The 12,103-nt window shown below is 38.1% G+C and overlaps 2 protein-coding genes across 4 annotated transcripts in view; one reads left to right on the top strand and one right to left on the bottom strand.

Moving 5' to 3' along the window:
- Window positions 1-2,694, top strand: part of GYS2 (glycogen synthase 2) — a 37,339-nt gene extending 34,645 nt beyond the window's left edge. For all 3 annotated transcript variants that reach the window (XM_030459168.1, XM_008490215.2, XM_030459176.1), the window contains 2 exons: window positions 633-713; window positions 1,768-2,694. In XM_030459168.1, coding sequence (XP_030315028.1) covers window positions 633-713; window positions 1,768-1,989 — 303 coding nt within the window. In that variant the 3' untranslated portion in view covers window positions 1,990-2,694. The remainder of the gene's footprint in view (window positions 1-632; window positions 714-1,767) is intronic.
- Window positions 2,695-6,130: 3,436 nt separating this feature from the next.
- Window positions 6,131-11,864, bottom strand: SPX (spexin hormone). The gene is made up of 6 exons (XM_030444940.1): window positions 11,859-11,864; window positions 10,853-10,933; window positions 10,668-10,725; window positions 9,164-9,226; window positions 8,432-8,518; window positions 6,131-6,189 (listed from the first exon to the last, which is right to left on the bottom strand). The coding sequence occupies exons 1-6, from the start codon at window positions 11,862-11,864 to the stop codon at window positions 6,131-6,133; spliced, it is 354 nt and encodes a 117-aa protein (XP_030300800.1).
- Between the last annotated feature and the right edge of the window lie 239 nt (window positions 11,865-12,103).

Here is a 12,103-nt window from a genome sequence, read left to right as displayed (position 1 = left end):
TTTGGACCTTGTAACTATTTTGGTCCTGCTCTGATCCCTGTGTTACAACCTTTCTGTATACATGGTTGCCAACACAGCATAAGACCCTGACACAAGTTAGTTTTTCACTGCATGTGATCAAGACTTATGAATACAGTGGATCCAAAAATAGTTTTGACATCTTAAATACCAGGCCTCAGTAAACTCATAGAAGCTACTTCTCTGTAACTCTTATATACTCTTCCTGTGCAAGGATGTGTCCAAAGTTTATGTGTATACATGTACACACTTAAAGATGCACATTTTTCTGCTTAAAAAAGCCATCTCTGTCTTGAGGGATAAAGAATGCCTTTTGCTCAACAAGGACTGCACTAAGACAAATACTTGTTTCCATCTTGAGACATCTTACAGAAACCTTTTACAGCTCTGTTCTAGGCTCTGCTTCAGTGTGAATCTAAGATATATGGGTCACTGCTTCACAGCAATATATTCATTACAAGCAGAGATATCAAATGGATTCTTCTTAGCTGAAAACATCTTTAGCTGTTGTTCTGCATTATGTTTTAGAAGATGATCATTTTATGTTCCTTCATTTCCTGCTTAAGTCAACCCAAGACTTCCTGACTTGTAAAGTCCTCTCTTTTATGTTGCAGTACTATATGCATGCCAGACACCTGGCCCTCAGCAGAACATTCCCAGATAAATTTGAGATGGAACCCAGTGCTCCACCAAAGGTAAAGTCTGCTTTTGGAGAGATGAGTTCATGTCCAAACTGGGAGGAGGGAGGGAGGTGGGAGGAGCGTGACAGGAAGAGCAAAGGGTTATAACTGAAGGGATATAAGAACTCATAGTTTGAAAGCTCAGAAAGGTACAAACCAAGCTCCAGTCAGGAGTTATAATGGAATCAGATGGAAGCACTAGGGGTATCAGATGAAATACAGGAACAGTTCTCCAAGCACTTTAGAGTAACCTGGATGGGACTGTGCCACTTTAGAGCAGCTGAGGAACTGGCCCTTAAAATTTCTTTTAGAAGAATGGCAGATTCTAGTTTTGCTTCTGATCAATGCCATGGAAGTGTTCTGCACAAACCAAATAGAGGGGGTTCTGAGAAAGGATGTTCTAGAGAAAGCAAGCCTAAGTATGGGCTTCATCTAAAGATGGTGGGAGATGGCGGATGGAACTGCAAGGAGTGAGTTTAAAAGCACACTTTCAAACAGGTCTTGTATAGTACATACTAGCATTAGTTTGAGAAGGTGGGCTGCTTAGATCCAGAGGAAGAACTCTATTATTTGAAACCAAATCTCCATAGGCCTGTAGAGAGGAATTCACTTTTTAAATAAAAAGGAAACAGGAGGCTCAGGCCAAAACCCTTGCTTGGTTCTGGTTTTGCAAATACTGCCATTTTAACTAGAAAACTCTTTTAAAACTTGAGACTGAATTCTGAATTTCAATAAACATATTCTGTGAACTGAATACACAAGGATTTCATGTTGTGGTGACAGTTTTAAGAGTCATTAAAGATAGCAATGTTTTTCAAAAAGCAGTGATGGAAGGGCGGCATATTGGTTATGGTACAGGAAAAAAAAATCACTGGCATAGAATGAAGTACTTACTGGTAGAGAAGGACTGAGGGGATATGGGCTCAAGGGAGTTTAGTTTTGGAGAGTACACCAGGTCTATCTTACAACTCACATTGGTTTCCTTTGAAGTGTTGATAGCCTTAAATTTCTGTATAAAACCAACTGAGGAAAACTGTGATAATCATCAACTTGCTTCTCTCTCTGTCAGACGGAAGGCTTCAGGTACCCCAGGCCTTCATCAGTGCCACCATCACCTTCTGTCTCTCAGCATTCCAGCCCTCACCATAGTGAAGGTGAAGATGAAAATGAGGATGAAAGATATGATGAGGATGAGGAAGCTGAAAGGGATAGGCAAAATATCAAGTCTCCCTTTTCGCTTGGAGTATTGCCAGAAGGGAAAAAGAAGCAGCATGGAGAATACAGGAACTGAATTTACTGCTCTCACTCTGGCTGGATCTCTCCATTCATTCAACAGTTTCTCCTGTAGGCTTGGCAAGCTTTGTGTTAAGGACAGTGTGATATAATTAGGGGAATCTTAAATGTTACTTGAGCTACACTGTTGGAAGGCCTAATATTATTTCACCTTGAAAGTAGTTTAAATTAATATTCTTCTGTGCCCCTTTGATGTAGAAGAGGTTTTCTCAAGCTTAATAAACTTAGAGAATGTGACAATCCCCTCAGGAGTTCATAAAAATTGCAGATCATACCTTTGTCTACATAATCATCTATATTAATCATAGCCTATGCTGATAGCTCCATTGTGAGTGTCCCAAATGTATTCCTGCTTTACTTATGTTCCCCCTCCCTCCCTCTAAACTAACGTGAATTTCAAGGCAGAGTTAAACAAAACAACATTTAGAAAAAAGTGTTACACTGGGGAAACCTTGACAGAGTTAAAAAAGATACACTGAAAAGAAAATGGTCTTTCTTTTTCCTTATGCTGTTTATTGTAAGCTTACATTGTTTAAGACATTTTTTACAGCACACAGAAGTGTCTTGATCCAGTGGTGAAACTTACTTCCTGTGGAACAATATAAAGTATTATGCAGTGGATATTTGAATTTTAGAAACAAAGGAAATCATCTTTCTGAAGTCATTTAGACCCACAATAAACAGCAGACCGTTTATTTTCCGATTCCTCTGGTATGTCTCTTTCATTGTTTACATCTTGTGTTAGACTTAAGTTTGTTGACAAACTAGTTTGGGAGGAAATTAATGTGACAGCTACAGAGAATGATGAAAATTCCCTAATACTGTCTCATGCTGACAAACCTACGTGCCACAGAACAATGTGGCAACATTAAAAGATGAGTAACTCTAGTTCTTCCATCTACCCTGTTAGTCCATGGTCTACTTCACTTTCAGAAGAGACCTAGTAATGAGAAATAATGTTAGAAGAATTCCAAGAACACATGCCCCCACAGCACCAGAAACTTCGAAGTATTTGGGGAATAATTGAACCTCACAACGAGAACCAGACATTTCATTTGCCTTTCAGAAAGCTTCCTAAAGGATTTAAATTCCTAGAGATGCAGGGAGGGCCTGAACATGCTCTTCAGAAGTACATCTTGACATGAAGACATAAAGGAGATTCACCTTTTAGTTTAGAAGGTCGTGCATCAAGAATTTCTCGTGCTGTTCAAGAAGAGGCATTTCCAGGAATTCTTTCAACCTTGTCTTCAGCAGGTAGGATAATGTAACATTTGGAGGCATTTACCTCCACTGTCAATCTCAGGAAGAGCCTAGATGTCCAACTTTGATTAGAGAGCTACATTTCAAATACTTAACCAATATTTGATGATGTGGTTCTTACTATAGGCAATACAGAGTAAAAGTGTTTAGGGGCCAATTTGTAATTTTGACCACATAAAATCAGTTTTAAAATTTGGTTACCTGAATAAATAACTATTCTCAGAAGACAGGTCCAGGTTTTTATGGCAAAAAACTTAATTGTATTTAAAAGGAGTAACTAATTTTTAGCCATCTTAAAAATAATTTAAATAATGAGTAGTTATTTTTCATACAAAAGTGGCACAAGTAAAGCACTGCAAGTATTTTCCTTCATGCAGGTTACTAAATAGAGAACAACTTCATTATTTTGAGTTTGGAAATGTATATTCTTCTCCAAAGCACTTTGATTAAAAATTCCCTTGTGGAGTCAAAGAATGGAATGGCTGAGCATCCCAACAGAACATTTAAAGAGCACAATGATTGGAAGCTAATGTTCTTTATATAGTCAAGAAATCTGACATTATTGCTTGTATTTCAGTGCACTGTTGTACTGAAAAAAGCATTTCACTCCAAATTCCATGTCATCAAAACTGCTTTAGTCTCAACTGAGAGTGATGCAGCACATCCTTTGTTGCCTAGTAGCCACAGGCTGATGAATATATATTTGCCACCATTTCAGCCCCAGCTTCATTGCAGTGTTGAAAGATGTGATCACTGCACACATACTGTAAATATTGCTAAATGGTGGAAGAGAGCACAGAGTGGAAAGGTTTTGCTAGGGTCTCATTAAGACAGCACAGGGAAAAATAAGTAACATGGATGAGCCAGGCTGCAGGTTCTCCTGGAAGAGCAGAGAATTGACATGACAAAAACTTACACAAATTCACCTGTGTTTGCTTCAGCATGGTGGCATCTCTGAGCACCTGCCCAGTGACACAATGTGCACAGCTTTGGGATATGATTAATGTGAATTCTATGCCCCTTCTTCTCATAAATGGTCCTGCAGTGGCCCTAGGCTCATTTTAGTTCTGACTTCAATGCTAGGAGTAGCTGTCAGTAGCCAGGCAGTTTAACTACAGCAAAGTATTTCTGCCTTTTGAATTTGCAGTGTTAGAAGGACTGGCTTTTCATTCAGTCAGGGTGCCAGATTGCTCAGCTTAAATGCCATACACTTCCAACAGTTACTGGCATCTGACAAGCTTGGCAGCAGCTCTCTGTTGCATAAGTGATTATCTGCCAGATTGAAATTATTAGGGTTTCAGAAAGAAGCTCACTAACCAGGCAGAATGTTTATTGTATTTCATGATATCTTTAAAGAGTTGTTGAAGTTAATGAGATTATATCAGGAATGCATACAAGAATCAGTCAACTGGGAAGGTGATTAGTACAATTTTTGTATCTCCTGGACATTTATAGGCTTATGAATTTCATTAAAATAGCAAACCGAAGGATGTATAAGCTTTCTTTTTATCTAAGCACTGAATGATCATACTGTAAAATATGCTGAAAAATAACCTACATGCACCTGAAATATTCAGTGTATACTTGAAACAAAGATAAATTAAATTAATGAAAACGTATTCTGGTCATTGGGTGAAGTTCACTGTGAATGCATTCTGTCATACAGCACCTATTGTTATTGAAAGGTATATTAGTGCTTAAAAATGAACAAACAAGGACATTTTGATTTCTGTGAAGTTCCTGCATGAAACTATATGGATTATAAACAACTACTGAAAGTGCCTATAGTCCCATGACAGAAATTAATTCCTGTTTCTTCAGCTGCATTTCTTTGTGTCAAGGAGGAACAACATTAGATCTAGTATGAGCTAACAAAATTAATGAGAAGTTCCATGAGAAAGATCAGAGGGATGCAGCATTAAAAAGTGAAGAGCACAACTAGGGTTGAAGGTTAAAAAAATAAAACATAGTTGCTTGGACACAAGAATCACATGGCTGCTCTTTAATTACATGAGAACTACAGAGGGCTTTCCAGTAAGACCACAAAACCACATAAGTAGTGTTAAATTTATCCTTATCAGCATGGAATGATAAATAACTAATTTATGTGTAATTCCAGTTTTGAAACTCAAAAACCAGGCCAACAAAACAGTGCAATAACAACATCATTCTGTATGACTGCTGTCATGTGTGACACTGGATTTGTACCCAGCACTGCACCTCCTGGCAGCACTGGGGCTCTATACCATAGCCTGATCCCATAAGACTTATCCCCATACTGTCTTTAAGTGGTGGGATTTGCTCAGGATTTTTCAGAGTATACATTTCTGCATGGGAGTAACTGATGTCTAAGTGCTGTTGCCTATTCTGTGTAGTAACTGATATCTGAAAAAATAATTTTTAAAAATCACCTGTTTTGCAGTCAAACATAGCTGGATTGTTTTAATATCTCACTGACCATCAGCAGCTTATAGAGCCAACAGTGAAGTGGTGAAGGTATCTACCTCTATCAGGAACAAAAAGGCTTCAATATACAGCTGGGAGGAAGGCAGTAAAATATTGCCCAAAGGCTACTGAACAATTGTTTTTAATGAAGTGGTTATCCAAAAAGACAGTTTTGATAATCTTTTCAGGTGAGATGGTACTCTATATTTTAAATTTTGAGTGGGACATCCAAAATAGTCTAAAGAAGACAGGAACTTTACAGATTATTTCCTTATCTGAACTAGTAACTTCTAATCAAGTTGCATTCAAAATGTAGCAATGAATATATATGTCAGCCTTTGGGAAATTAAGTGAGGATGGATGAAATACTCCGATTACAGAAATAATTATTGCAGAGTATATGCAATATAAATGTTAAAGAAATTGGAAATATTTCACCAGTTTGATAGATGATCTGTCAAGTAGCCACGGTGATCACCGTTCTCTTCTTCAACTGTAAGATAAGACACAATGGGGAAAATTAAGGTGTAGATAAAGGATACTGCAGTCAGCCAAAGTTTTCACAAATGATATGGATCAGGCATACACCTAGTGTAATGTGACTTAGATAAAAAGTACAGGAGTCTGCAGAAATAATCTTATCTTCTCTCATTTTAAATGCAGGAAATACTATATTTGTTGAGAAGCAAAGATATAAACCATGTCCAGAGTGATATCTTAGTACAAGATGCAAATTTTTCAAGCAGAAGAAAATAATGTAATTGTTCTTTATTTGCATGTTTCTGTCAGCCAAGATGATTCTAAAATCACTTGAACGTGATCTTCTGAAAGTTCAGGGCTTACCAAGGCTTGACTGTGTTGTTATACCCAACTATGATAATAAGATGATAACCTTATTCCACATAGTATTTTATAAACAAATTGCCAGTTCTGCTTAGCTTTCTCAGAGATGTCTCCTTCTTAGGTGGCTATTGCTGCCCTCTGTCTCCTCTGGAACAGTAACAGCAGGCAGGAAAATACCACTGAAATTTTTGGATCATCAGCTTTAGAAGATTTTTCTCTTTTTGTTAGCACACAAATGACACTTTCACTGATTTATCTGTAGAACATCTCACATATTTTGTCCAAAGCACTATGCTATTTTTTCATTCTGCCTTTCTCAGTCAAAATGCCACTGATTTTGTTTGTTGGTTTGGTTGGGTTTTTTGGTTTGTTTGTTAGTTTGTTTGGGTTTTGTTAGCTTAGCACTGTATGACACACAGTGGACATAGAGAAGGCAGGAATGATTCCAGCATATCTAAACATACGCCAGCTTAATTTTGTCAGGTGTTTCTCACACTCTCTTTTCATTTCAGGAAAGCTTCATACTTTAGGTAACCAAGGAGAGGTGATACTGACATGATGACAAGGCAGTTATTCAATACACACTGTTGATGATGTCAAAGGCATTTAGGCAATAAAAGATCTGTCTTACCACTCATTTGTGTGAAAGGTAAAAAACTACTTCTTATTTTACTAGAGTTTTCCTTCACATTTCCTAATTCAAGTACAGCACTTTTTCTTCCTGTCACAGTGACAGAAATTAAGAGTCTGAAGGAGGAACACACAGCCAGGATAATAAGAAAAAAAGGTAGTTTCTAGCCACCTTCTCTTCCTCCCTGCTCTGAACCAAGGAGGGGAAGTCCTGGGTTTGTAAATGCTACAAGAACCCCCCTGGCACCCAAGGGCCAGAGCAGAGCACAGACCCTTCACAGCACTGTAGGGTGTATCCTGATTTTCCAAGCTCCCTGTCTCCAGCTCCATTTCTGAAATACAGCCCATGTACCTGGAGAGGTGAAAGGTAGAAAGACACAGGATGTGGGTAGTGCTGATTTAGGGTCTCAGCCTGTGGAGCTGTAGGTATGCATCAGGTGATGAAGGGTTCACCATGATGGCTTTGCAGAAAAGCTGTTCTAGAGAGGAAAAGGTGAACTATATATCTGGGGAACATAGAACAGGGGTCCTCAACTAAGGGGGTGCAATGTACGTGAAGGAGATGAGGAAACACAAGTTGTTTCAGCCTGACTCAGTAGCTGGGTTTTGCTGGGGGTGCTGAGGAAGAGAGATGCGGGTTCTGAGGTGCTGAAGTGAGAAGTGGAAGCAGGTAGCAGGTGCTGAGGGGACTGACATGAGAGGGTTAGACAATATCTCTGGGAGGGTAGGAACACATGGATGAATTAGGAGATTTTTCAGGATATTTCAGGTCTCTGTCTTCAAATATCACTGGGACCTCTTGTCAACTGTGCCAGTGACAGAGCTCTTGAAAGCCAGGAACCCTACAGCTCCTCTGCTGGGGCTTTCTAGGATTCTTTTAAGCCTTTCCACTGGGACATGAGAGCAATTGAAGAAATGCAAATTTCGCAGCCAAACAATATTCTGCAGAAAAAAAGGAGCCCCAGTAGATGTCTGTTTTGGAAGATTAAATTGAAAATAGCCATTCCTTTGAATCTGAACCAATAAAAATCTGAAAAGCAAATTAAAAGAAGAATATAAAAAAGTGTAGCTACTGTAGTTTTTCTGATTCATGTTCTATTCTGCATAATTTTACCCTCTAATGCAATGCACTCTGTGGAATAATATCTCATTCCAAACAAGGCCTTTTAGGTAAGTTAAATAATTACTTAATAGCTCAATTACTGGCAAGGAAGTATTGATAGACCCCTTCTTAAAAGTCAAAATACAAAACAGGTAGTTACCTTCTTCTTGTGCTTTCCATAAGGAACTAAGGAACAGAGCTGCGGCTTCAGAAAGAGACAAAGGATTTGTGGTTTGGCTGCGTGTTTCTGGAATTATAAAATCAGAGGTGCAAGGTTTGTGATTGTTTACTGGTATTTATTTCTTTTGTTCTTTGATTTTTTATGTCTGCATCTGGACACCCAAAGAAAAACAATACTGTTGTTTTCTTTTTTCTATAATATTCTCTGCACAAAACCAGCCTGAGAAGTAGCTAACATAGGAGAGACTAGCAATCTTTATAAAATAGTGGCTGTTTTAAAGTCCCTTAGAAGATAAAAAACATTTTCTTTTTTCACATGCTCATTATTCTGCTACAATATTCTGTTTCCTGTGGAAACATTGTCTAGGATGAATTAATCTACGTTTGATATTTGCCAGCTCAGCATAATTAAGAACTTGATTTGTATTTTCCATTGGAAAAAGAAAGTCAAAGGCACTGATGATAATCCCACTTAAATGCCAGGTGAGTCTGGGACATAATTTATGTGAATGAAGCCAAACTGGTACACAAGAGAGAAAAGTTAGACAGTTTTTATCATGTACTTTTCGGAATGAAGAAACTAACAAAAGGGAGTCTAATTGCTCCCTTGAATGTATTTCCAGGAAAGTAAAACCCCTCCAGTTTCCACAGATTTCTCCCATGATCTGAGAACTGACTGATGTGTTACACACATCTGTGCACAGGTACTTACCAAACTGCATTCTGTCATACAGACCCTTTCCATGTCTCTCCTCTGAGATGAATCGACGTCCCTCTACAAAAGCAGTGGGAAAGGGTGAAAACAACCTCCCAAATCTCTTGTAATACCCACTTTACAAATCCAATGTAGCTTTTCAATATACAAAATTACAGCAATCCCTCTGCAAACCTAAAATGGGAGGCATAAACCCATCTCCAAGTCTTTCCAAGTCAGCAAAAGCCCATCCTAAAGTGGAACACTCAAGATGTGCTTTATTCTATAGAGCTGGAATTCCACCACCTTTCATTCTTGTATGTAAACTGCTGGAGGGACTGCACTTAATGAGAAATTTACTGTATTGTCCTCACTTTTTTTCTTGACTGCTGTATGGTCAAGAGCTTTCAGTCTTTCTGATGGACTATAACATACTGCCCTTTAAAGAGATATTATATTTTTTTGTTTTTTAAAAATTAAAACCCTAAAAAAATAAAACACAGTAGTTCCTATGCATCAATAAGAATGATACACAGGTTGGCATAGAAGTAACACAGTGCATTATTCAGTTGGAAGAGTTGCACTCAACAAAAAAAGCCAAATTCTTTGCTTTATTAATAGAAAATAATGTTATTTGTGTCACTAGAACTTCTTTTAGGTACAGTTTTTTTGAAGTCTGCGTATTTTGTAGGGTTACTATTTGTATCGTGTCCCTTCTGCATTTCTCTCAGGATTATGAGCTTCAAGGTTTTTTTTTTTAATTTCAAGGAAGCTATTTTTCTAGTTCTCTTACTATCTATGCTACCTGATAGTTTTAATTCTGAAACAACTACTCAGAAGAGAATTTCTGAAAATATGAATATTTCTGTTAAATTTTGTGGATTTGCTTTAAAGGACAAAATCCCTCCCTGGTTCTAAATTTTACCTTTATATTTAATGCTTCTTTAATTCTGGACAAGCAATAAAAACTCAAAAGTCATTTACAGAACCTTAGCACCACAATATTGATAACACTGATACCCAGGTTCTCTTTAGAAGAGGTAAATCACAAATAGGTGCTTGTGGTCTTAATACCAACCATAATGCAAGATTCTTGTGTGTTCTCCTATTGCTTGAGAGGTTATAAGAAAGCCTGAGTGAGAATAAGGAATGATTACTATATTCAGTGTGTCTTAATCCTCCTTAAAGATTACTTTGGACAAGGAAACTGCTTTTCCAATAGGTTTTACAATCAAGCTTCAAACTGTATACATTTTTGGTACTTTGTTTTGCTTGTCTTCTAATACTTGCTTTCTTCAATTTATTATTAATAATAATATAATAATAATAATGACAACGAGGATAACAGTAATGTCACTATTTCAGAGACAAGAAATAACACTTATCACATCCCTGCAGGCCTCAGAATTCTCCCTCCCCATCATTCTTAGCAATTTACTGTTTGTGGGGAGGCAAGCAGATTAGGAACAAATCATGGATAGAGAAAATTACCGCCTCAAAACAGAAAGATCTTGGGACTTACGTGCACCCTTCAAATAGAGCATAGCTTGAGGAGTCCAGTTCCTCCTTTGGAAATGAGCCTTTATGCCAAAAAAAGAAGAGGTGTGTCAAGATTGCATACCATTGCCAACTAATACAAATATCTGGATGGCCCCAAATCTGTGAGATTCACAGATGCTTCACATTCAGCCTGAGTGAGCTGCTTACCTGAGGTGCACTCCAGGAGAAAGACAGGAAGGATGCTGCCAAGAGCAGTGCCATTGCAGATGCTGTCAGCTTACACAGCCCCTGTGCACAATAGAGAACCACAAGGTACAGGAAAAGCCTTTCAGATCTATAGATCCTCTTAACTTCCCATCTAAATGTGAGGGTATTTCCAGTCCCTCCTTTCTCCCTGTCTTGCTGCCAAACCTCCTCTTGCTCAGTGGCTATTTCAGCTTAATACACAGTGATCTGATGGGCAGACAAATGTTAAATTAAACATAATTTATTCTCCTTACCCATATTAATTATAAAGGTTCCATACTGGTGAGAACTGGCATTGAAACAAGCACCTTTTGTGCTCTCATTTACAAGGATATTAGATCATCCAGAAATGAGAAAAAGGTACAAACTAAGGGGGAAAGATGATATAAAGTCTTATCTTGATTTTAATAAACGTTGTACATGTACACAAGAAGAAATGTTTGCCATTCCAAACCAACCAACCAGCCACCCAACCAGGAGTGTGAATCACAACTTCATCTGGAAAAGAAAGTTTTAAGAATCCTGTTTGCATCAGTCATGATTACAGACATGTCACGAGAGAAGCTTGTTTGATTCTTGGAGTTTGTTCACGGGTGCAGCACATGCAGATGAAATGAGCATGAATCCTCTGTGAACAGGTTGCATCTCCACTTGTTTGCACAGACCATGTTGCTTGTTATTCATGCACTGGTAACAGTGATGGACAACATAGTGCATTAAACATTATGATTCCCGGTGATTTATTACATCCTGGTTTTGAGAGCAAGTTGTGCTATCAGTGCTTGGGTTTTTTTTTTAAAATACACTTCTTCAAGCACACAGAATATAATTGTGTCTATATGCCCCTCACATTATTTTAAAGTTAAAATTATTAAGCCCCCACTGCAGTTTCTATATACTGTACTCATAGGAAAAAGCATAAATTGCAAGCTAAATCTTTCCCACACACCCAAAGATTCTCACTCACCTTCATAATTAGTTCAGTGGCAAATCTTCAGTCTTCTTTACTTCCAAGGGTGTGTCTCAGGATCTCCTACAGGTTTGGGGGTCCCTTTTTAAATCTTCAGAGTCAATGTATCCTCCCCTTCCATAGCAAGGCGGAGGAGTCTAAAGGGATCTCTTGTCAGCCTTGTAGATGGAGAAGTAGAAGGTCTGATGACTCCTGAGGGAAACCTGTAGTCTTGCAGGAAGCCAGAGAAATGATTGAAAGAT

Source organism: Calypte anna, chromosome 1, assembly GCF_003957555.1.
Source record: "Calypte anna isolate BGI_N300 chromosome 1, bCalAnn1_v1.p, whole genome shotgun sequence".
In the NCBI taxonomy this organism is placed as follows: Eukaryota; Metazoa; Chordata; class Aves; order Apodiformes; family Trochilidae; genus Calypte; species Calypte anna.
The sequence above is the reverse complement of the archived record's forward strand: the minus strand, read 5'-3'. Positions and strand labels throughout refer to the sequence as shown.